This window comes from Fundulus heteroclitus, chromosome 17 (assembly GCF_011125445.2).
Source record: "Fundulus heteroclitus isolate FHET01 chromosome 17, MU-UCD_Fhet_4.1, whole genome shotgun sequence".
NCBI lineage: Eukaryota > Metazoa > Chordata > Actinopteri > Cyprinodontiformes > Fundulidae > Fundulus > Fundulus heteroclitus.
The window spans coordinates 25,152,466-25,178,619 of NC_046377.1; the positions used below are offsets into that span (position 1 = coordinate 25,152,466).

The 26,154-nt window shown below is 42.6% G+C and overlaps 1 protein-coding gene across 3 annotated transcripts in view; it reads left to right on the forward strand.

The window, feature by feature from the left end:
- Positions 1-26,154, forward strand: part of usp6nl (USP6 N-terminal like) — a 56,855-nt gene that overhangs the window by 27,718 nt on the left and 2,983 nt on the right. For all 3 annotated transcript variants that reach the window (XM_036148905.1, XM_036148906.1, XM_036148904.1), the window contains 12 exons: positions 7,144-7,217; positions 14,114-14,193; positions 15,601-15,640; positions 16,013-16,093; positions 18,197-18,304; positions 19,322-19,431; positions 19,921-19,969; positions 20,349-20,469; positions 20,637-20,731; positions 20,821-20,886; positions 23,808-23,907; positions 24,060-24,212. In XM_036148905.1, coding sequence (XP_036004798.1) covers positions 7,144-7,217; positions 14,114-14,193; positions 15,601-15,640; positions 16,013-16,093; positions 18,197-18,304; positions 19,322-19,431; positions 19,921-19,969; positions 20,349-20,469; positions 20,637-20,731; positions 20,821-20,886; positions 23,808-23,907; positions 24,060-24,212 — 1,077 coding nt within the window. The remainder of the gene's footprint in view (positions 1-7,143; positions 7,218-14,113; positions 14,194-15,600; positions 15,641-16,012; positions 16,094-18,196; positions 18,305-19,321; positions 19,432-19,920; positions 19,970-20,348; positions 20,470-20,636; positions 20,732-20,820; positions 20,887-23,807; positions 23,908-24,059; positions 24,213-26,154) is intronic.

Genomic DNA, 26,154 nt, shown 5'->3' on the forward strand with positions numbered 1-26,154 from the left:
AGACTGAAATGCTGAGACAGGACAAATAAAGACGTAACAGTGAGGATCCATATCTGCATTATTTTATCCTCTTATTAATAACATTTATTGACCTGCGAGTTGTTCTAAAATGGAAAACGCAACAAATTCAGCTTTTTCTGTAATAACAAATGTGTTGCTGCTCACCATAATGTTTAAGTTTAATAAATGCAGTTAACGAGCCAATCAGAGCCGTGGTGCTCTGGTTTCAGCAGGAAGCGATGAAAACTGTTTGGTTTCATTCTGCACCAGTGAAACTTGTGTTTGTTGTTTAGTTGCTGCTTTAACTTCCTGTTTCCTGTGAAGCTTCAGGAAAGAAACCATCAGGAGCATGAAAGTTCTGCAGGTTCTGAGCGGAGCACCAGGACCGCTAACCGGGTCCGGATGCAGCTTTAAATCGGTGTTTAGACGCCATAAAGCGGAATAAATCTGGAGCAAAAGGTTGTAGCTTTAAAGCTTAAATGAGAGGAAGTTGATCTGTTTGCTGCAGAGGAACCAGGAACCTGCTGCACTTTCAGGGAACGTCTGATAAACGTCGTATTAAACCGAGCTGAGAGTCATTTCCACTAAACAAAGAGTTAAAAAACATTCAGAGCAGAAGTTTTCTCCTAAAGGCTGAATTTATTGCTTTAAATTATCAAAGTGGACAATTTCTCTTCTTTTTGCTTCTTTAACAACAGATTACTCTGTAAAACTCTATTTTCTACATTTTCCTCCTTTTAGGACATTTTAGATTCCAGAAATTGTTGAGACACATTTTGAATAAATAAATAAACACAAGCATTTATTTTAAAAACTCAAAGCAGTTAAGTACAAATGATTTAAAATAGTAAAAATATATTTTTTATGGAAATAGAAGTTAATGCAAAAACCTTTAATATACACGCACACAATCAGCAGAAAACTGATTACTTTTGGTTCCTAAAAAGCCTTTTAAGCTAATTAAGAAAAATGTTACTTAAAAATGAAATAAATTATAGAAAACACTAAAGAAGATAAATCTGGTAGTTAAACACATAAATGTAAAAAAATGAACACGTTTTCAAACCTGAGTACAGGAATCAGAAAAATCTGCTTCCATGTTTAAATCTGGAAGATAAATAAATTTAAACAAGTGCGTTCAGACGAATAAATATTAATTAATAAAGTAGAAAAAAATACATTTATGCAGGTATCAGTCCCTGTGATACACTAAGTAAATCATTTAAAACTGTTTAAATTTAGTAAACGTGTTTTAAGTGTAAAATATCAAGATGTTTTAATGCCTTTTAAAGCTTATTTATTTTACATATTTATTTAACATTATAATTTCAAGCACCTCGTCTCACGCTTTAATAAAACGGCATCTTATGAACAACGTGGAGATTTTCTCAGATTTATAGCGACACAGACTCAGGAAAAAAGAGGAAAATCTGACCAATGGTCTTTTCTTTAAATAAGTTTCTGTTCTGCTTTAAAAGTTTTACCTTCACCATGTAGCCACGACCCATCAGAACCATCAGACCCGACCAGCACCAGTCCGGGTCCAGATCCAGATCTAACTCGAGATAACTCGTCTGCTCGGCCCGATAATGGCGGTTCTACAGAGTTAAACGCCGCGTTCTTCTGGTTCTGCCATGGATGGGATCCCATTTTGGGGAGAAAGTCTGTGTTTTTTGCAGAACTTTGACTTGTAGTTTAGTGATGATGCAAATAGGAAATGATGACATTCTGCAATTTAGCAATTTTTAAACCAGTAACACTTTTGTTTAGCAGTTAGCATGGCTAACGCTAACAGCAGCCCTCGGTGTAGCTTCCAGATTATAAATCTTCTCCATGGTTCACCGTTTAAAATTCCAAACTGATAAAATAAAGCAAAGTTCTGGGTTATTCGCTACCGAGTGTTAAATCACGTTCAAATCAACCGTTTGCCTCTGATGTCTGTTAATCCTGGCCGCTCCTCTTCCTGCCGCTACTTTGGCTTTAAAGGCGTCAAAACGTCCATTAATCTGGAGTCGTTTCAAAAAACTGATGGCTTATGTTGTTTTGAAGTCAAAAAAATGAATAAAGTCAGATTATAATTTCTATAAGTTACATATAAATGTTTATATATCATGTTTAGGATGGCTTTTAATAAACTTAGCAGCTTATTGACTGTAAGCTTAACCTTGCAGGGTAAAACCAGCAAATGATGGACCTGCAGCAGCTCAGAGAACGTTTTCCTCCCATAGATCAGAAACTGTCACGTTTTTACCAGCAGGAACAGAAACATCTGCCCCCCCCCCCCCCCGCCCTTCATCTCTGTGATCCTGGAGCTCCTCAGAGATTTTCCTGCCCTGATGCAGCAGATAAAACTGCGATTAGAGCAGAACTCCTTCCTGTTCTCCATCATCACGTCTCAAGCTGCTCGCTTCCCTCAGAGACGCAGAGAGAGAAAAGTGTCTGTATGTTCCTGATGGTCTGGAAGGCCCGGTTCCCTCTGGGAGGTTCTGAAAGCGGCCCGTTGTGCTGCTGGGTGGGGGGGGGGAATGCTGTGAGTGGGAGCGACTCTCTGCCAGAGTCCGTAGGCCCATTCCTGCCACAAACGGCGGCATTGTGATGCCGCGTCTCTCCGCCTCTTTGTGTCGGAGCGGCGCTGAGCGCCACGGCGTGAGGCCGCCGGCGTTCCTGACGTCTGGGATCAGGCGGAACCGTGACCGATGCGGACCGAGGCGCGCCCGCAGGAGCTGCTGGATCACCTTAGAGGAGGTAAAGCCTGGGGGGGGGGGGGGGTTGATCTTTGGACGCTGGACACAGAACCTCTGTGGTGATTCCTGACGTGGAACCGACCTGCAGAATCTCTCACTGCCGTGTGAAGCTCTGCGTTTTAGACGCGTCGGCAGATTCTGCTACACGATGGCTTTAAATGCCTCCTTACTTCCTGCTGCTGTGCAGAGGCTGCTGACGTCACGCTGACCGCTGCAGACCCCCACAGAGAACCATGAGCAGCTCACGCTTCACCTGCAGATGTGAAGCTCTGATGGCAGAATGCAAATTATGAGATGGACCCACTGCTCTCCTTCACATCCAGCCCTGGTAGCTGGACCCATGCTTCCTCTGCAGAACTCAGCAGAACTATAACCCTGGGTTTAGAAACAAAGTATAAACCAGGAAATGTGACCCTGGAGAAGAAGAACCCGTCCCAACGGCTTAGAAACGCGTTTAGATTCTGTTACGCAGCCCAGAGCGGTAATAAAACATCTCATCGTCTCATTGGCTGCTGTGTTCCTTAAAGGTGCTTCAGTCTGACTTTAATTAGCAGCCGGTGAGAAAGAGAAATGCTTCACATTTAAGCAGTTTTTTAATTATTATTATTAGTTAAAGAAAGCTGGACGTTCCAAGCAGGCTGGAAACAGGATGAAAGTGAAAAGCTTCAGTTTAAATGTCTCCAGTTTGCAGGTTAACATCATCTGGGCCCAGTTTCTAGTTTTAATCATTGAAGCAATGAAGCTGCTGCTGAGCTGCGGTTGAATTATTGTGGCCAGAAAACACGAGCTCCTGTTATTACTGCTGCCTCCAGGGAGGAAGACGGCTCATTATCACAGCAGCTGGACAGGGAGGGGACGATTAGCACTGAGCTTCATATTTAGGCTTTCTGTTACTGCCACCTGCTGGACTGGAGGTCTACTGCGGGTTCTAGGCTCATTTCAATGTCCTCAGTCCTTTTAAGAAAACACAAATTACCCAGGTAAAAAATCCCAGGTGTTTAAATCCTGTGACTTTTGGGTCTAAGGAGTCTCTGATGAGCCCTGGGAGGTTCTGGAGCTGCTCCTTTAGTTAATGTTTAGCTGCTGATGTTTGAGAGGAACCTTTGAGAGCTTCCTCCCTGAGGACAGTTTTCACTTCAGCTCTTTGGTGGCTAACCATGAGGAGGAACTGACACGCTGCAGAACTGCTGATCCACACATTCCTGCAGCTGATCCATGTGGGTATAAACGTCAACACAAATGTTCTGGTGATGGTCCAGATGAACGTTTCTCAACGTTCTCCACCTGCGATGTGAACTCTAATCCCTGCAGCTCCATTGGAAACAGGAAGAATCTGGTTGCACCATTTAAAATGTCCATGTGTCCACATGTTGACTGGATGTGGAGTCTGAGTACGAGGACGTCTCCTCATATAACCCCAGAGACTTCCTGTCATGGCTCAGGCCGGGCCTTCCATAGCGGCCATCTTGTCCTGGTTATAGTTTGGCTGCTCTAGATCTACGCTTTGGGTCGCCGTCGTGCTGAAAGAAGGAAGTTCTAATACATTCTGAGCAGGTTTTGTTTTGGAAGCGGTCATAACTCCGTCCTCCTGGACCAAAGGCCGCTGCAGCTGGAGGCAAACGGCCCACAGCATGATGCCACCACCACCATGCTGGACTGTAGCATTAAACTGGCTGCTGCACACGGCTTATTTCAGCTTGTTGTGTTTTACATTTCCTCCCAGCAGGTCTGCTCCTTTCTTAGGAGAGATTACAGGTGAAGGAAAGCTGTGAAACGATTTCACACGCTGCCGTTTCCTTTTCCAGCTCCTGTTAGTTTTAGCTGCAGAGTTCAGACCGGTTCTACCAAAACGAGGAAACCGCAACGCGGTTTAAGCTTTGGTGGCTGATTTAGCAGCAGGCCTGCCATGTTCCTGTAGGCGGGTTATTAATTTAGTTCACCACAGATTAGATTAGCCAAACCGCAGCAATCAGACCTCAGATTAAATGTCCACAGCTATTACCCTCCTGTGGTCTGGAGAACGCTTTAATCTCCTTCGTCACGTCAAACAGCCTGAAAAGCATTTCTAACGTCGCCATAAAGCTCAGAACCTTGATCCATCAGGAACGTGTCGATGAAGGAAGGACTGAATCCTCTCAGCTCTCCATGGGAACCAGCAGGCATCCAGAGCCCCCCCCCCCCCCCCCCCTCAGCAACCATCCCGTCATAAAACTGCAGCCGGCTCAATAAGCAGCGTGTTTGTTGGTGGCGTCTGGGGAATGCGAGCGCAGCCTTTCCTCCTCTGGACCCCAGAGACCCGGACAGGAAGTCAGAGACTGACTGGATAAAAGGCTGAGAAACGGGCCGGAGGAACAGAATCAGCGCTTTAACCCGACAGTTGAAGGAGACTTTAGGATTAAAGTTGGTCGCTGCTGGCAGTGACGGTTTGAGGTGCTCCAGTTCTGGGAGCCAGACGGTTCTGCTCAGTGAGAGGGTCCGTCAACCCCACAGATGGAAATACTTTCCATTAGATCCACATTTCTGAAACAAAGAGAAATTGTAATCAAATTTTGTGAGGTGAGATTTGGGGTTTTATTTCCTGTGAGCCAGAAAAATGTAAATCAACAGGAATAAACACTACAGTACATCCCTAGAGCGCCCTTAGCAGTTGGCTAAATTGTCTAAAGAGCCAGTCACATTTATTTCTGCATGTCTGATCTTTGCAATATGAAAACATCATTTCATCGCTTTTGCACATTAACAGACTTAAAGATGAAGGGGTGTGTTTTGGGAATTAAAATCTTTCAGCTGTGTGTTTAGTTGCAGCTGTCTCCCTGCAGGAAGCTGTGATTTATTAAATGCCTGCATTATTGCACAGGTTCAACATAAATGCAACATGCGAACATGTCACAGTACCGTGTTTGCAGCTGCCCACTGTGCACTGACTCAGAAAGTGACTCAGAAAGTGACTCAGAAAGTGATTCAGGAACTGACTCAAGAACTGACTCAGTGCACCAGGAACTGACTCAGAAAGTGATCCAGGAACTGGTACAGAAACTGACTTGGGCACTGACTTGGAAACGGATTCAGTGCATCAGGAACTGATTCAGGAACTGATTCAGGAACTGATTCAGGAACTGATTCAGGAACTGCCAGTCTGACTGGGGAAGTGTGTGTTTTAAAGCCGCTGGTTTCCAGCCCAGAGAAGCTGTGAGAGCTTGGCCGTGTTTGGATGCCATGGGTGACGTCGCTGTTGCTCTTGAAAGGAGTCCGTCTCCCAGGCTGAGGTCAGGCTGACTCCTCTCAGGAGGAGGAGGGAGCGTTCCTGGCTGGAACACCACAGCAAGCCTGCGGTGACAGAAAAACAAAGGCTGAGAGGAATCAGAGGCAGGAGCCTGGCTCCCAGTCAGAAGCTCAGCCTTCAGCAGCTAAACATCAAAAAGGCCGTTTTCAGTAGTAAACGGTAAAGTTTTAAACCGTCCCCGTCTCTAAAGCTTCTGGGCAGCTTTAGCCAAGACAAGGCAAGTTAATTTATAAAGCACTTTACAGTAACACGACAATTTGAAACTTCTTCTTCTGCATATAGTAATCTTTGTAAATTTGCTGCTTTCTCACTTATTTTCCTCGCTGTCCTCACAGCTGACCAGTTTATCATCTGCTGTATTCCAGGTTTTAGGTAATATGTGTCTAAAATAATACTTGCTCTGTGGTAATTTCTGAAGCTTCAACTAAATAGATCTAAATAATTGATTACATTAATTGATATTTATAATGTTAATTAACATTAGCCAAAAGTCCAATAAAAAAATCTCTGAAAGACTCTTAGAAAGTCTGGAGAAATACAAATTAAAAGCAGCTCTAATATAGCGAGATGAGGGCTGGACCGTTCTTTACTGCTGCATCTTTAGAAACTGGACGATGGATCAGAAGGAATTCAGTCCAAAAAGTCAAACTTGTATCCGTCTGTCACACACAGCGTCATATCCATCTATTACTTTTGATAATTCTGGTTTCAGATGATTGAAATTATGTTCCTCGGAGCATTAGAGCGTTACATCAGATCAATAAAAAGGATTTGAATGCAGAAGTTGATCATCTAAATATTAGTTTTATTTTGCTGTCTGGCCAAAGAGTAACCGGTCCAGAGACCCGGTGCTCCTAGCTGTTACTGTTATGTAGATAAAATACAGAGAATCTAAATAATCTAATTAAAGAGTGAAACTGCCTCAGCAACCATTTCATCTATAGAAATGAAGTCTAGAGCCCACCCTGATGCCCAGAGCCAGGTTCTGGTTGGAAATCAGTGAATATATGAGCAAAAAGCTGCACAGACATGAAACCTTTAAGATCTGAACCCTTCCATTGTGTATAAGGAATGTTTTTCTTATCCGTTTCCGTCTTTTTCTCTTTTTCTCTGCAGCTTCTGATACGGAGCAGGATGCGGCGGTGAAACTGGACCAGGAGCGGGCTGACATCGTCGCCAAATATGACAAGGTAGAGACTAAACCTGCTCATTAGCTCCTTCACTTGTTAGTTTCCACAGCTGCATTCCTCTCACTAACTTCCTAATAACGCTGTGGTCAGTGCCTCCATAAATCTCCTCCTTATTGCCTGGAACACATTTTAATAACCACAGAATCTGCAGCGATTCACAAGGCTGTAAAATCAACACTGAGGATGAAGCTCGGTGCTGGCTAGTCAGAATAATCCGTTTAGATATAATAGAAACTAAAAAATGAATTATTAAAAGATGCTTATTTGCATCTAAATCGATGTAGTCGTGTATCTCAACAACGATCTGCTGCTGGAAGTTTAAACTCTGCTAAGAAACACAAAGCCTTCAGAGGAACTTTCTCTAAAAGGCAGAAGCAAATGCGTACGATGCCACATGCTAAGCTAACGCTACAAGCTAACTCTGCGATGCTGAAGTTTGTTATTGACTTGAGTAGATCGGTAAAACTCCTGTATCGGCAAAAGTGAAGTAATAAACCTCCCAGACGAAATAAGCTGATGTTATCGGTTAAAATATTAGCTGCACGGACACAGACAGCCCGAATGAGGTAAATTAGCACAAAAATACGTAAATTTGATCCTCCAAAAATGCTGAGATTCTTAAATAGCCACTTGTTTACGCCAGAAACTCCAACTAACAAGGTTCTCGCTAGCACATTTTCACGGGACGTTACGCTGAATGTTTTTAAAATTACGCTGAAATTAGACCGTGAGCGTAGCGATGCTACATGCTAAGCTAACAGTACCACACGGATGTTTCAGAGGAACATAGAAAGTCCGTAAAGCTCTTGATTGTACATCAACGACGTAAACCGCCCGGACAAAATAAGCTAACGCTAACTGTTAGCTTCACAGGCGGCCCAGTGACAGGGGTTCTGTAAAAACATGCCTACTTATTGATTTTGTCCTAATTAAGTCTTGTTAAAATCTTCATATTTTTTGCCTTAACCAGATATAACCCCTGTGCCTTTAAAGAAAATGTTGCATCACTATAGAAAACGGTATTTTTTTCCACTTGGTTTAATCAGAGGAGAAGAAATTGGGTACTGTGACTTCATCGGCATAGAGTGATTACTAAAAGTGAAGGAGTGTCGACAGGATGGCTTAGCAAGGTCTAAATACATTAATTCATTTAAAGGAGCATGCTACCAAATTATTGCACAATGATTTATATATTAGGGGTGGTTGATGATTCAATAACGATATATATCGATTTAAAGACGTGGGATTCAATAAAAAGTTCAATAGAAAAAGTTTTCCTTCCTTTTGCATTGCAGCCTATCTGGTAGATTAATACTAGTGACTACATCCTCCCAGCCAATCACAAACGCCGACGGAGGAACGCTCCGTCACCAAGCTTCAAAAGTTCTTATTTTAAGACTTACTGACAAGGGCTGTGTTTCAATTCAGCGTTATATTTATTTAAAAACAGGTAATTAGGCAACAGCAGAAAATGTCCAGGGCTGCACTTAAAATGTATGTTTTGAATTTTATGATAATTATCGATCAATCTGATTTCTATTATATCATTATGCTCTTTTTCTATATCGTCCAGCCAATTTTTTTTATGGTAAATTCTTATTCTTGTGTTGGAAAATCGTTAACTGTATTCAAATATTTTTCTTTTATATAAACTCATATTACCACTGCTGCTAAAAAATTAAATAAAAATAGCATTTTGATTTTTTATCATACAGTAGGTTATTACTCAATATGGAAGAATATTGAATTTAGTTTAATATTTTCCAGATAAGTATAGAAACATATTAATATTTAATGATATATTTCCATCCATGCATGCATCATCCTAACACTTTCTTCAGCTTCCATTTGTACACTGCAAAAACGGAACTGGAAATAGGTAAAATATTCTTTAAAATGAGTGTTTTTGTCCTTGATTTAAGCAGGTAAATAAGATAATTTGCCAATGGAATAAGATGTTTGCACTTAAAATAGGAACAACTCATCTCCATCATCTTATTTTAAGTGCAGGATGTCTAATTATCTTATTTTAGGGCTCAAAATACTCATATCGTTGGCAGATAATCTTATTTACCTGCTCAAATCAAGGATTAAAACACTAACTTTAAGAACATTTCACTTATTTTTAGATCCGTTTTTGCAGTGTAAAGCCTGACCTATAGAAAGCTGTGCCATACGTCCAGAGCAGATATTAGTATTATAGGATGGCGCTGCCCTGGTGGACAGTAAACCTGAGGAGGAGCTCTTCACTAAGTTCTTGTTCTCAGGCGGCCTCCTTAGCAGTGAAGGGGGATGGAGGCGTGTGTTCGAGTGGCGAGCACAAGGAGCCACAATCAAAGCGCATTAGCTGGTTCTGAGCGCTTTTTGACATTTTAGACTAGTGGGGCTTCATTTGTGTTAAAATCCCAACTTCATTTTTAAGAAAAAAACAGAATATGTTGAGTGAAGAGCACTAAAACGAGGACTGAGTCACCCTGCCCTAACTTTACTAACATAAGCGATTGCTCTTAGGTAAATGTTTTCTTCTCCTGAAATGTTCCTGCGGTGTAAATATGCTTCCATGAGCGAGTTATTTATTTAAAATAGTGAGTTTGTGCTGAGGCAGCAGTGCAAAAGCTGGGTGGGCAAACTGAGACAAGATGAGCTTTTAGATATTTCACCTCAACATCTGGTGGTCGGACTGAGGCGCGGAGCCACAACCTGCCCTTCCTGTTTGGCATTTAATTCCTGCAGACGGTGCAGAACCAGAGCGTTATTCACGTTAGTCTCCAATTTCTGTATTAGTACCAGTTAAAAAAAATAGAGGCTTGGTAGAGGTAAATATAGAAAGAGTACTCATCAAGACTATGCTGTTATGCTAGCAGGTTATTGGTTCTCACTTTAAAGCTGGGGAGAAGTTTGAAATCCGTTTTTATTTAATTAAAACCATACATTCCAACAGGAGTGTCAAAACTCTTTAGCTCCGCTGCTCATGCAGGAAGCTTGGTGACGGAAAAGTGGATTTTTGAGAGAAAAATGGAGTTCAAGTAAAATGCATTATTGAAATTAAGTGGTTTAAACAAAAGAAATGTATTAAAGCAAAGAGAAAAATACAATAGTTATGTAGTTTGAAGAATGAAAACATTTCAGGCCCTCCAGCCCAACAAAACGGGTCAGAAACTAAACTTTTATAGTTTTTCTCTCTTAATGCATCTAAACAGTCACTCTTAAGATTACCCAGAATCACTTTTACATTTTATAACAGTTAAAGACGTTCTATAACACCGACTTCTAACAACTAGAACTTTTCAGCATCGCCACATTTTAAATAAACTATATGATATTAACAGTCTAAAGGATGTTTAGCCAGCAGTCAGACCAAATAGATTAAAGACGGCAGCTTCTATCTCTGGAAAGACGACACGGTGGTTTTAGCTGGACATGAACCTTATCAATAAAATACACAGAAAATAGAGAAGCTGAAAATATGCCAAAACTAATATGAAGCCAATAATATTAAAGACAAATTAATGCTACATTGAGTTTTATACTCGTTCAGAAGTTTATTATTATTCATCAACAAATTTTCACAGCTACGTTATGCAGTGAAGCTGTTCTCTGAATAATATTAACCAGTTCTGGTTGTTTATTGCCCAGTGATTTCACACGTCATCAATCTTTAGTATTTGATAATCCTCAATAAACACAAATTTAAACCACAGATCTAGACCTTTACATTAATCACATGAACAAAGTGATACTGACGTTAAATCTGACATTTTAACCACAAATGGTTTATTTATTGAATACAGCCCTTAGCAAAAAATAGTTAATAGTATAGTATACTTAATTCATACTTAAAATGAGGCAGTGTACATGAGGTTTACTTTTTATAAACTATATTTCATATACTTAAAATTATAGTGGAGTATGCTTGACTTGTACTGAAAAATACAAACAAAAGTCTAAGACTAAGTACATTATTACTAAGACTTCAGCTTATACTTATGTATACTTCATAAAATGAGCTTCTAGTATACTACTTTTTGCTTTAGTATATAACATCAGTCTCCAACCACACTGCTAACGCAGCTAGCATAGAGCTAACTAGCTGCTAACGTACAGAATAACCAGGAAACCACAGAATGTTTCCAGCTGTTAATGTTCTAAACCAGCTCACCATGCTGGGCAATGTCTGGAAATGTAAGTGAGAAATATTCTGATGGATTTAGTTAGATTTCTAGTGGCTTTTATTGGTAGAATGGTCACTTCCTGTTTTAGCAGAACAGATTCCGGTTTCTGTCCGTCGGTCTAAATAAATATAATTTAACAAATCGTAAAGCTCTCTAGTGCCCTGAATGGAGAGAATCCTACGCGTTGATCTGAGGATTACTGAGAATCGCTGCTATCAGACTGCAGCTTCAGACCAAACAGCCCCCCACCAACCACCCCCCCGCGCCCATCATTACTTCACGCCCCACTGTTTGCTTCAACATTGATGTAGAAATATAGATTTTGTTGCATTTATTGGCACACGATTTTACATTTTAGCCACTTTTTAGCCCTGTAAATATTTTGAGTGTTTTATTTTTTTAATCTCTGAATGTATTGTGAATTATGGCAGGATTGGTCCTCCATACATATACAAGATTGAAAAATGTATCTATCTTGGTGACTAATCTCATAAATAAAGATCACGCTGTTGGAAATGCAGCATATTCCAATACAGAAAACTATTATTTCCTGTATTTTTGTTAACCAAAGATAACTTAACCCTTTCATCTGAGCTTGAATTCAAATACAGATTCAGTATTGGAGCTTTGGACGGGCCATTACATTAGAAATAAGGTATAATGGGCTCAATCACCAAAAATTAGCATTCTTAACATTGTAGTCTTATTTTGTGCTGTGTCTCACACCTCAGTACAGCAGACATTTTAAGTCTACAAAGACTCAAATTAAACAGATATTAATGAAGTGTTTGTGTATTTATAATTTTTATCATTTAATCTTTATGCTCTTTGTTACATCATCTCTATAAAACTCTAGGTTTTCCATTTCCTGCTCCACGAGTGAATTAACCTACCACTCCTTTCAGACTCGAGGCTCAGACAGTGATGAAGATGATTGTCTGGCTGTTTAATTTCACACCTGTTAACTTGACTCCTTCACACTGTTTTCTGCGTGTCTACACTCTAACGCCGACACGTTTTCCCCAAGGGCATTAAAGTCCAGGCTGCCCTCAGTCAATCAAAGCACGACTACCTCAGAGCCCGATTCAGCGGTCCTAAACCTGCATCAGATGAGTTCGATGCTCGGATCAAAATGTGATTATTATGTTTTTAAGATGGAGCAGGGCTGTTTATTCATTTAAGCTGTAGCTTAATTTTTAGTTTTCTCTTTCAGTCCATAAGGAGCAACATTGTGTGTGGAGTGTTCATAATGACAGTAGCTATGTTACACGCACAAAATTTCACGATGGGATTAAAATGTATTCGGATTAAATATTCAGATTGTACCATTTATATAGGTACACAATCAATTGATCCGATAAAAATGTGCATGTATACGCACCTGACTTTATTCAGAATAGAACCGCTCTGACATGCGCAGTTATCAAATACCCCTAAAAAAAACACAGAAGAACTTCCCCCTGCTGAACGACAAACAATAGTAAACAAAGCGGGACCTTCAGGGTCTGAACTCTTTCCACAACAGATCCACAGGTGTGTTTGAGAACAGTTCACCTCAAAGTTGGGGGATAGTTGCTCTTATGGAATGGTTTCATGTCATTCTGCACCTCCCTATCTTCATGTCTGCAGTGCGTTTCCTCTGTGTCGTTTAATTTATTACGTATAACAACAAATACATCAAAGTACTTAAGAAAAATAATGTAATGCATATTAATTCCAGTTCCATTTCACAGACAGGTTACATCCATTCCAATAAAACCCTCATCATAAAACAAAGCAGTCAGGTTCAGTTTATTATTACAATTAGAAAAAAGCTTTTATACTAAGAAAACCCGGCTGGATGCATCGGCTCACTGAGGACATGAAGAGGCTGATGGTAGCAGTTCAGCCAACTGCAGGAAGAAGCCACGTCTAAAACTAAATCTAAAACAGAGAGAACATGAAGTTAATAGCAGGTAATGGATCATCGGAGAGCAGTAGGAGAACTCAGCAGAGTGAGAGAAATAGACCTTGATGTCCTCCAGCAGCCTAAGCCTATAGCAGCAGAACTATAGAGATAGCTCAGGGTAACATGAGCCACTCTGACTAGAAGCTTTGTCACAAAGGAAAGTTTTAAGATTAGTCTTAAAAGTAGACGGGGTGTCTGCCTCACGGACCAAAACTGGGAGTTGGTTCCACAGGAGAGGAGCCTGATAGCTAAAGGATCTGCCTCCCATTCTACTTTTAGAGACTCTAGGAACCACCAGCAGACCTGCAGTCTGAGAGCGAAGTGCTCTGTTAGGAACATACGGGGTAATCAGAGCTCTGATATATGATGGAGCTTGATTATTATGGGCTACACTGGCGCAGGAGTTGGGGAGTCCGTCCTGCGATTGGTGGGTTGCCAGTTTGATCCCCTCCTGCTAGCATCTCAGTCGTTGTCCTTCACCCTGCTGGTGGTGGTCAGAGGGTCCGGTGGTGCCTCTGCTAGCATAGCTCACCACTGTCGGGGTGTGAACGACGCTTTGGGGTCGTCAAACTAGTTACATTTACCATTTTTAAGGGCTTTGATTAGAACTTTGAGGTGTTAAATATTTCCTCAAACCACTCTATAGAAATCAAGATGGTAAAACCAAATGTTCACCGTGATAGTTTGGGTCGGGTTCAGTGAATCACACGTTTTAAGTTGAATGTGTGGTTAAAACTAGTGTCTGATGTTATGTTTTCCTCTCTGCTGTTTTCCAGGGGAAAGAGGCCACGGTGGAGCCCTGGGAGGACACCAACTTCCGCCTGTACAAAGTCATCGACCGCTTTGGATTCGTCCAGTAAGCTCCCCACGCTGTTTGAGTCGCTGTTTGAGTCCAGACGCAGCTGAGAGGAGAGCGTGTCTGTGGCTTCGGCTCTTCGTAAACAGCCCAGTGTCACGGTTATATATAGAGGCTGGTGCATGCAGGCAGGAAATATTCTGGTTAGCCATAATCATAGTGCATCAGTGTCAGGACGGAGGGCTGCGATGCGAGTCTGACCGGAGGCGCTGGAAGATGGACACGGACATGAGAGGCTGGTTAAAGGACAGACCTGTGGCTTCTATGACAGACGTGGAGAACAGAAAGGGCCTCAGAGGACAGGCGGGTTGGTGCTCAGTGTCAGGCTGAAGACTTCACAACGTGTCCTCTAGTGACAAATGCATAGAAATATTGAAAACATGGGATTAGAACTGTGGATGCGTCTGGAAGGTCCTCTCAGTAGGTCAGATGTTCAGGATCAGTTCCTGGTTTGGAGGGGATGTGGAACTGCCATGAAATTAGAGAGAAAAACTGCAGCGATGCCTTAAATCTACGCAGACCGAGCATTGAGTCCATTTACGGTTCTGTAGTAGAAATCCTCTCATGAGACGTAATTAATGAAAAAGCTGAAGGTTAGCTTTCCATTAGCTGTATGAAAACCTGAAAAACAAAACCAAGTCTGTGATAAATCTACATAATGAGGGACAATTTTTGAATGGGGTTTAGAAACAAATGACATTACTCCATAACAATATTGTGGGATGGCGACGTGTCCAGGTGGACCCGCCTCTGGCAGCAGCACCCGACCCGGCACAGACTAGCAGGTTTAGAGGATGGACGGAATAACCCAATGTTTGTTGAACTACACATGCATGTGTATGATGCGGTTAAACAAACCAGAATATAGTGAAATATTGATTGGCTAATTAACTCTAAACAGCTGCAGAGGCTTCCTGAACCCCTACATGGTCTCAGTCTGGGTCGGTAGGCGACACCATCATGGGGAAGACGTCTCTGACTCCCTCCACCAGGAGGCGACGCCTCAGAACGTCACTGCTAGTTCAGAGTTCTGGTTCACAGAAAGTTGAGTGGAAGGAAAACCTCCACCAGCACTTGATACCGACCCACTGGCAAAGGTTCCTGGTCCTGTAAATGGAGCCCAGACGGACCACTGAGTAGATAGAAATATACAAACACTGCAGGTTTTCTTCTCTTAGTCATAATACCAAAAAGAAGGAGAACCAAAGTCTAAAAATATGTCCCTAGAGGTGCGATGAATCAATATATTCATTACAGGAGTTGATGAGATCGTTCTCCAGCTGTCATCTTAGAACCTTAAATGTTATTGAGCATGTGGACTGAGCCCAGATGACCGGGTCCAGATTAAAGGTGCGGTCAGCCTGAAGGATTTCTGCCGGACATTAACGCCGCTCTGTTTCCCCTCAGTGAGGACGAGCTGCCTTCATACGACTCGCTGGAGGCCAAGGTTGGTGACGCCTTCTGTCTCTGATGATCCTGCTACACAGACACAATCTGTTCTTATTAGAACTAGAAAAAAAACATTAAATATTAAACACGCCACCTTTTAAAGCTTTTCATTTCACATAAAGCAACAATTTATCTGGCTAACTTATCAGTAGTACGTGTTTTCCTCGTGGCCGTGGGAACAGAGATGGCTGATTCATAATGAAAGTAAACAGTTTGCACCTAAATAAAGGTAACGGGTTTAAAAAGAGACGCTTTGGCCTCATGTTGGTGGACAGAGGTGCTTCTCAGAATGTCTTATTAAAGGCTGAAGAATAAAGCTGCTCTTCACACAAACGCTCTTTCTTTTTCACGCCGCTCTTCTTTCCCTCAGCAAAAGCACCTGGAGGTGGAGCGGACCGGCAAGTGGCTGAAGATGATCCGGAGCTGGGACAAATACAAGAACAGCGACAAGGTGCGCCGCTCACTTTGCTTCTTTAGGTTCTACCATCCAAACACATCTGAGAATCCTTTCCAGACTCCATTTTAATAAGTTCTGTGTCGTTAGTTGCAGTTTTTAAAGACTTGGACTAAATCCTACCAAACAGCTAAAAGAGGCCAGATGTGACGTAAACGTTGATAAACAGCTGCTGTGATTGGCCGGCTCGTCAGGGCCTAATTACAGCAGCAACAGGTGAGCTTACCTGAACCATCCTGTATGGGTTGTTTAGTTTTTGTAGCAGGAAAACGGCCTGGAGGTGGCTAACCTGATTAATGACTCGTTAATTCTGGTCCTCACGGTGCCGCTGCTGCTCGGTTCAGCTGCCTGAGCTTAGAAATCAAATAAAAGCTGAGCGCAGCGTAACTCTGCAGCTGTGAAATACCTGAGGTCGTCTCAAAACTTGGTCTCTGGCGGCTTTCAGAGCAGAAACCAAGCGTCTCCGCCTCATTCATGGGTTTCATTAAGCAGCTTCCAGGGGTTGAACTCAGCAGCAGCTGAAAACCGATCGTGGAGACGCATCATGTCTGAGGAGAAGCTGATCAAACTGTGTGGAGTTGTTTACAGAACAGAAATGATGACTCGGCACTTCTCTAAAAGACGTTGTCTGACTTAATTAGAGCAACGTAGCGATGGCTGCCACGCCGCCTTAATTGGTCGGCTGCTCTCAGCCTCGCGTCTCTTTCTCCCTGTCGTTCAGTCTGAACTCCTCCCATAGCTGCTGTATGGTGGGTCCGGCCAGCTGCAGTTTATCATTAACCAGCAGCAGTTTATCATTAACCAGCAGCAGTTCAGGGTCTAAGGCGGCTCCATCCAGCCAGACGGTGGAGGTTCACCTTCAGAGCCTGCCTTGTATCTCTGCCACGCTGAGGGAGGCTCTCTGGGTTCCATTATCCTTCCTGACAGCTGCCAGATGCCATACTAGTGTTTATCTGCTCACAGCCGTGTTAACATCCAGCCTGAGCGATTAGATCAGATCAATTAACACGGCGCCACGTCACAGAGTGGGCGGCAGCTGCTGAGTCAGCAGGCCTGGTCTGGAGCAGCTTAATTATGTCACTTATCAGAGGAAATGGAGAATAAATATGTGGGGCTCTGCAGAGCTGCTGCAATAGACTTTTGAACCTATTAAATAAAAATGTTCATAAAGAGGAAAAAACATGTATTTACACATTTATTTCACACAATCCAAAAACTGACATTTAATCTGGTAAGGCAACTTATTCAACTGCACAGCTGCATCCACAGCCAGGTGAATAACACCTGGGAGGATGAATGGGGTAAATTAGCACAACAAGCCACAAACTTCTCGCTAGCGCGTTTTACCGGGCTGTTACGCTGAAAGTTGTCAAAATTACGCCTAAATTAGACCGTGAGCGTAGCGGTGCTACGTGCTAAGCTAACAGTACCACACGGATGTTTCAGAGCAACATAGAACGTCTGTAAAGCTCTTGAACGTGCATCAGCGACGTTGTTAAAGCTAACGCTAGCTGTTAGCTTCATGGACGGCCTGGTGACGGGGTTCTGTCGCTGCGCTGCCTGAATTCACTGAAACCGCCAAACGTGTTCGGTCTTTGTTGTCTATAAGTTAATATTTCAATACATTTTTAACTGTTAGAGGAGCAGCATATAGTTTTCACAAGTCTAGAGCGCCCTCGTGTGGCTATAGACGGTAATGTTTACTCCGTGGTTCATGCTGGTCACAATGAATTAACCATTTAAACATGTGATATATTTTATCTCACCTGACTAAGTCGCAGGATCAGCAAAACTATTAGAAAAGCGCGACTTTTAAAATTAAGTTTTTTGTTTTTTTTTTTCTTGCAAGACTTTGTTATATCTGAATGATTTTTTTAATATTCAAATGAACAAAGAACATTATGAAGATGGTTTGTACTGGAAGGATCGGATTTGAGTTTCAGAACCAAACCTGCGCCACTCACTGGTGGTTTTCTAGATGTCGTACATGTTAATAATTAATATTAATAATATTTTAATATAATGTGGAGTGTTTGTGGCGTTTAAACGCTGTGAAAGCTCTGACCTGCTGTGAATCTGGACTCTCTTGTTTCCTTCCAGCTGGTCCGGAGGATCTATAAGGGCGTTCCTCTGCAGCTCCGAGGGGAGGTGTGGTGCTTGCTGCTCGACATCCCCAAAATAAAGGAGGAGAAGAAAGACTTCTACGAGGTACGAGGCATTGCTTCCAGAATGTTCAGACTCATCAGAAAGTTCAGCCTGACTGGAGATCTGATGAGTTTGGCCACATAAAGCAAACTGTGAGAAATGACTGGCGGGGAGCAGCAGTTTAGTTTCCTCTGGTCTGCAGAAAGGAGTCCTTCCTAACACAACCACAGCATAGAACACGACGGTCAAGTTGGTTTTCACGCATTTTAAACGTATGGCAGGTATTTGTGTGCAAAGATCCGTCCCCACCAGCGGCCTTCAGTCATTAACCTGAATCCACCTGCAGGCGATCTGGTTCTAACTCGTTGGAGAACAAAAAACAGCGAGGAACCCAGCAGATCCAGGTGGTTCTGCAGAGGTTTAAAGCAGGTTAGGTTCTGAAACAGGAGGACAGACCGACCAGGACATGGACGTCCACGGTGACTCTGGAGGAGCTGCAGGAATCAGCAGCTCAGGTGGAAGAATCTGACAAGAAGTGTTTCCAGGCCGTTTAAGGTCCATGTTCTGCCCAGAACGTTTTAAAATTTCACCTCTTATTTATTACACTTTTATTGTTGTAATATAAAAGACAAATGTGTCTAACATCTAGTTAATACTTTAATTTTAAATGTTTATAAGCTACATTAAGAAAATCTTGATGGTAGAACAGCAGTAATTGCTGAAGGCTTTGTAAACGTTAAGAGACTCTGACTGTTCAACCCGCCATCAGTTTCCTTTCGTCTGAAATCAGAGACATGAATAATAAACTCATTATGTCTCTGATTTCAGGGACATAATGAGTAATAAACTCCTTATGTGTCGCGCCCGTCCACTGCGGCGGACACAAAGTTCGTCTTTCAGAACATTTTTAGGGCGTGAAGCAGCTTTTAACCAGACCAGACTCTGGCTTCTTAATCATCTGCTCCTCTGGTAACAGCTGAAGGTCTTTGCAGCGCATGGTGCAGCAGGAAGGCCTCCTCAGCCGGGGCTTTGTAGGACGTCAGCTCCACTTTCACACATTTTTATTGCTGTGCCGTGCAGAAGCTGAAAGCCCGAGCCAAATCTGTGTCCCCCGACGTGCGTCAGATCGACCTGGACGTGAACAGAACCTACAGGGACCACATCATGTTCATGCATCGCTACGATGTCAAGTAAGCTCCATCATCACGTTACCACTGCAGCTTTATTTAAAATGTTCCTTAGCTGCACCAGGAGAAACAGACTTACCTGCTGTGACTGATGCGGTGAGCATTAATGGCTGATAGCTGTCGCTCTGTCAGCTGCCACAGATTAATGTATAATAAATTTATTATTTAATATACTGAGCAGCTCCCATCATCATTCATATCCCAGCGTAATTTTCATAAACAGGGTAATTCTGTCATCTTCCTGGAGAATCCCTCCAGGTTATATAACTTCTACTTGTATGAGCCGTTGTGACGAGTGAATTTCTCCATTGTGAGATCAATAAAGACTATCTTATCTCTTATCTTATCTCATTTAAGATGTGCAGATTTGACCAAATTAACAGTTTTGTTAATAAAATAATAATAAAATCATTTTATTAATTGTATTAATTTCTTAATACATTGACCACATAAATGCAGTCTGACCTGATGACGGTGTGTTTGGGTTTTCAGGCAGCAGGCACTCTTCCATGTCCTCACAGCTTACTCCATGTACAACACGGTGAGTCTAAAAAGCTGCATTTCTACTTTCTATCCAGGACTAAAGGTCTGAAGTCAGAACAACTTTAAACAAAGTTCAACCAGTTGCTCTGAAACTTCATTTCTGAATATATTGGTGGGGGAAACTCACCTCTGTTGTTGTTTTTTTGCTTTAAATATATTTTAGAGACATTTTAAAGAGAAAAGGCGTCTCCTGCTAACCATTTTCACAGTTACTGTCGCAACAAATAATTTCTAAATGTTTAAATTCAGCAAACTGACTTAAGAAGCTCTGTACTCTCAGCTTTTCCTTTAGACTGAGAGTGTAATCTGTCTAAATCACTGAACGACGATGTTGTGGCACTTAGAGAAGCTCTGATGTCAGCGCTGGTTGTCTGCAGGAGGTGGGATACTGTCAGGGCATGAGTCAGATCACGGCTCTGCTGCTCATCTACATGAACGAGGAGGACGCCTTCTGGGCTCTGGTCAAGCTGCTGTCGGGCCAGAAGCACGCCATGCACGGTAACAAGCCTAACCTCGTCTGTCTGGGGAACCTGCAGGAGCTAAGGAGGCTTAAAATGTTCAGAAGAGAGGGAGTCATCACATGCAGACTGCAGAGATGCTCCTGGTAAACTGCGTCCTGATTGGACGCACAGGAGCAGCTGATGGCCTGATCTGTCTGCCTTCAGGGTTTTTCGTGCCCGGGTTCCCAAAGTTGATGCGTTTCCAGGAACACCACGACCGCATCCTGAAGAAGACGATGCCCAAACTGAAGCAGCATCTGGTGAGAGCCACAGCATCCATCCATCCATCCATCATCCATCCATCCATCAGCAGGAGATGCTCTGAACTGTTTCTTTGTTGCTGCTGCAGGACAACCAGGAGGTGTTCACCAGCCTGTACACCATGAAGTGGTTCTTCCAGTGCTTCCTGGACAGAGTGAGTATACGGCTGGAGGAACGGTGAAGGTCAGCACCCAGACCCGTTTCACACAGCATGACCTGGACCTCAGGGACTGATGAATGTCTGAGACACAACGTCGCTCAGCTGAGGTCTGGCTGTTCTGTCTTTGGGAGGAACCCGGTTCTGCCTGACAGTTATTAAGTTTGAATTTTACTGCAACGGTGTGTTTGGAGGAAATCTTCCTGAGTTGACGATGTCTTTGGGTCTGTTTGGGTCTGAGTAGAGGCGAGCAGCTCACCTCTACCCCCACTGGGACCAGGCTTCAGAAACCACAGTTGACCGTCTCCCAAAACTCTGCATCCATGTGGAAACACAGCCTCCATGACTAAAAACCTCTGCTGGTCCCCTAGACTCAGCTCTGTGGGGACGGAGTCTGGGGAGTTTGATTTGTTTGTTACAAGAAGTTTGTCTGTCACAACGTTGCAAAACTTTGGCTCCGCTGGCTAAAAAGACGGCAAAGAACCACAGCACCACCTAGTGGCCGTTTTCCTTTAAACTTAAAGGCATTTATGTCTGTCAGCAACGTTAGAAAATCACCAAGTGGATTTAAGTCTGTGTTAGAATCAAGAAATGCTGAGACCAGGAGTCCCTGAGGAACAGAGGGGGGGAACCATTGCGTTACTCATATTTTTTAGGGTTTATAAATCACAAACAGATTTTATATATATATATAGTTAGTGAGTCTATTTACAGCTAACACTGCAATGATTTTAAAGCATCCTTCGCTGCAAACGTTCTCTAAACATGCTGTTATTACATTTAAAAATAAAAAAAAACATTTATCGGATTATAAAGCGCACTAAATCTTCTCCCCAAGTGTGTAATATCTCTCCTCCACCTCCACATCTGTCTCTGTGGGAGGACAGAGTAGCTGGACTACACTCCCCTGTTTCTAACAATGACAAAATAAACTTTATATTTAATTAACTTACTAGATTTATTGTTGCTAGCGTGTACTCCAGGCTGCCTCACATGAATGAACTTTAGTTTAGACATTACAGTCAGGCAGTCTGGTAGACAGCTCAGGGGTCCTCAGGTAGTGACACAGTGTACCCTAATACTCTTAATATCCGTTGAGTGGAGCGTATTTACACATTTTAACAGCTTTCTGAGCACTTTGTACCACATAAAATCAGTCAGTAATCACAGTGATCATAGATAAGGCGCATACATTTTTGAGAAGATTTAAGGATTTTAAGTGCGACTTATAGTCCTAGGATACTGTAAGTAGTTGGATTAAGTATTTGCAGAATGTGTAAATTTTTCGACAGAATACTTAATTACTAAAATAGTCGTTAGCTGCAGCCTGTGGTAAAACATTAACCCGTTTGGCCCAAAGGATGATAAATGTGTGGAGGAGTCATCCTCCCACCACTGATTTCTACAAAAGTGTGTGAGAAATGATTAAAGATTAACTTTTTAGTTACAGCGACGTAACGGGGGGTTTATGTTTGAGCTGGTCAGAAATAATAAATAAAGCCCTTTTTTCTCCTTAATCTAAAAAGCAAAGTGTAAATAAATTACTGTTAACATTGGTCAACCTTCCCGCTACCAACCTGTAGCCGTGACTCAGGAAGTGGTTCTAAGAATCTGGCCAATCACATCCAATCGTCTACAGGCCCCGCCCACATGGACCGGGACCGCTTGGTGCCACAGATGTTGCAGCAGGAAACGGGAGTAAATGATCAGAACTTCTCCTGAACCCTGGAGATGAAGCACAGAAACAGAACCAGCTGCTCCGCTGACGGCACAAATTATTACCAACATGATTCAATATATATAAATCTTTTATTATGATTTCCTGTCATAAACAAACATCTTGGAAAAACGAAGATCACGTTAGCAGTCCTTTTTTTAATCACCTACGGCCAATTATACCTCATTGTGCTGACTTCCATACTAAAAACCTGCATTTAGATTTCTTTATTATTATAATATTTATTTCTGTTTGACAGCAAAAACTAATTTTTATCATGCATAAATTAAATTCAATAGTGTGTTTTAATGGTACCCTTACCTGAACTCCTTCGCTGTCAAAGAGCCGTTTCTGGATACAAAGCATCGCTATTTTGGAGAAAAAAAACAAACATTTAAAACATTTGGTTTATTTTACATTTTTTGTGTTTGCTGTATAATTCTATAAACCTTTGCTTCATAGTTTGTACAACGTAGAAAAGAGAAACTTTAAGATTAGGATAGAAGTCTTCAGATACATTAAATCTACAGGTTTCTTTGTTTTTAACATTTATTAACTTATACTAAATCATAAATGATGCATTATGGGGAATAATCGCCTAGAGATGACTGCGTTTAACTGCTTTAACGTAGTTTATCGGTTCCCTGGCTTCATCCCTGCTAAATATTTAACTTGTTTTCAGCTCACAGAGGCTCTTCTGATGCCGTTTTAATCATAGCTTGGTATAAATGTTTATCTGTATAGTTATTAACACGTTGCTAAAGACAGTTTTTAATAGATTTTCTTTAACAGGAACAGACGAACGATTAATTATTAATTATCACCGACGTCAGACTAGATAGATAGATAGATTAACTTTATTGTCCCAAAGGGAAATTTGATTTGGGTTACAGACTCTGGCTGCTACATAGTCCAAACTGTGTGTCACACTGCATTCACACATAACACTACTATAAAAATTCCATTATAATAATGATGATAATAAATAAATAAACATGTATAAAAACCGTTCTTTAAAAAATCTGTTTTAAGAGATACTGGAAAAAAAAATAAAAAATCTCAGCAGCAGATAGACCCGATGTTTGATCTGTGGCGGCATAAAGCAAAAGAAGACGGTTCTGATGGTTTTATATGGGGGGGGGGGTGTAAGCCAGCCGTCAGACAGGAAGTTGTCCTCTAACTTCCTGCTGTCTGTGTCCAGACGCCCTTCACCCTGACCCTCAGGATCTGGGACATCTACATCTTGGAGGGGGAGCGCGTGCTGCCTGCCATGTCCTACACCATCCTCAAGCTGCACAAGAGTGAGTAGTGAGTGGGGAGTGGACCGTGGGGAGTGGGGAGTGGACCGTGGGCTGTGGGCCCGGCGCTGTGGGCTGTGGGCCGTGGGGAGTGGACCGTGGCGCCGTCCGGCTGCTGGGTGGACTCGCCGCTGACGTTTGTGTCTGGCCTGCAGAGCACCTGATGAAGCTGTCCATGGAGGAGCTGGTGGAGTTCCTGCAGGCCACGCTGGCCAAAGACTTCTTCTACGAGGACGACTTTGTGATCGAGCAGCTTCAGGCGTCCATGACGGAGCTGCGGCGGGCCAAGCTGGAGCTGCCGGCGCCAGGTACAGCCGCGCGTTAGCCGTAGCCGCAGCGAGCCGTCAGAGCAGCGCTTATCTTCTCATTAATCTACCTTCTCCTCCTCTCCTCCTAAACAATGTTAGCCAACAACAACAAAAGTGTGGCTGTGCGCGGCGGCCATATTCCCTCCTACAACAGTAACCGGTGGGCTATCCTGACTGGTCTTTCTTGTCCGTGTCTCCTTCCATCCGTCCCACTCAGTCCTGTCTGTCTGGCCCCCCCCTCACAAACCTTTCTCCCTTCAACATTGTGTCTTTTCCTCGGCTTAGCTGTACTGTCGTGCTGCTCAGGTGGAAGCCCGCTCTTATTTGGTCCATTTAACTCCCACTGGCTGCCGTATGGCAGCAGCGTCTGTAATACGCCTCCCCCTGGTGGATAAATGAAGGTACTGCAACCAGAAACATCTTAGGCTCCACAGTTGTAGCTGAAGTTCGTTGGTCTGAGCGTTCCTGTGTTAACACGACACTAGCTCTGATTTATTCCTGCTGAAGTATAAATCAGAAATATAGCCTCTCCTTACTTAAAGACCGCCTGTTGACGGTTTGATGATTAACAAACAGCTTTAAAGCCGTAAAGGTTCTGTTGTGGCCCGGACCGTGACCCGGCTGATCCGCTAAATGTAACCCAGTCCAGCCGGAAGATGCTAACTTTGTTATTGCAAAACCATGGAGCTTCCAGTGAGGGTAAAAGTGTCGAGAAGTTGCGTCATTTATACCGTTTATACTCGCATTGTACCTTCATCTGCTAAAGTATCGATGGATTTTAATCAAAGTTCTGAACAGAAACCATTATTAGTCAAAGGTTTCTTTGTTGGGTAGTTTAATTCTGATATTGTGATAAAACCTAAAGTGTCAACAGAAACGGGTGTTACAGCAGTCAAAAACAATATCGCCACTAAAGCTGTGAGGGATTTACACGTCGCCCCATAAGGCGCGGTTTAACCGTCGGCCACGTGAGCGAACACGAGAGAAATTAGCGTTTAGAAACGTGTTTTTCAGGACACCTGCTGCATAAAGAAGCGTGAATCTTCTCACTAAGCTGCACAATAATTGCATTAAATCCTTTTATCAAATGTATTGATGCGCTCATAAAACCCTCGGTGGAGAAAATTACAATTCCAGCAGATGTTCGACCGTCGTTAGTTGGAATTTCTCGCCGTCATGTTGGAGCAGAAGCGTACAGCAAACTTTCACAATAACAACAAAAGATGCAACAAAAGTTGATCACTATATACCGTAGCAGCAACAGAGGCTCCGCCCCTCCAGCCTGCAGTGATGATTGGCTGCTGAAGGTTTCGCTCCTGCTAACACGCCGAGTTCAGCCGTAACAACATGGGTGTTCAGAGGAGCTAACGCTGCGCTCCACTTTTACAAAACATGTTTCTACAGGAACCGATACTCTTAAAATTTACCAATTTAAAATAAATAGACATTATTTCATGTCTTTGTTTCAAATATTGCATTTGTTTACTTTACCAAAGGTTTTATAATTTCTTTTTGCTTTTAACCAGAAAGGGTCCTATGTCTTAAAATAGTGTTGGCGCTTCATAGAGCATGGAATCGATATTGAGTATTTGTCTGCGTATCGTGGAGTTTGACATTATCTATTACCTGGGATGTTAGTAACAATCGTTCCTTTCCATCAACTTCGTCTTAGTCACGGTTTCTCCTTTCAGACCCAGAGCTATGGTTCAGAGTGTAGCCCGTTTACTTCCTGGTTCCTTAACCAATCACGTGATAGTTTAGTATTTTATGTTATTTTATGTTGGTAAAAGAGCAGCAGCCTGCAGACATGGAAGCCCGGACCAGAACCAGAACAGAACACATCATGGACCTGTTCTGTGGGGTTTCACAGCAGCAACGGACCGCTTAGAAACGGCGTGTTAGCTTGTCAGTGGCAGGCCGTTGTTCCGGTGTGAGCCACTAG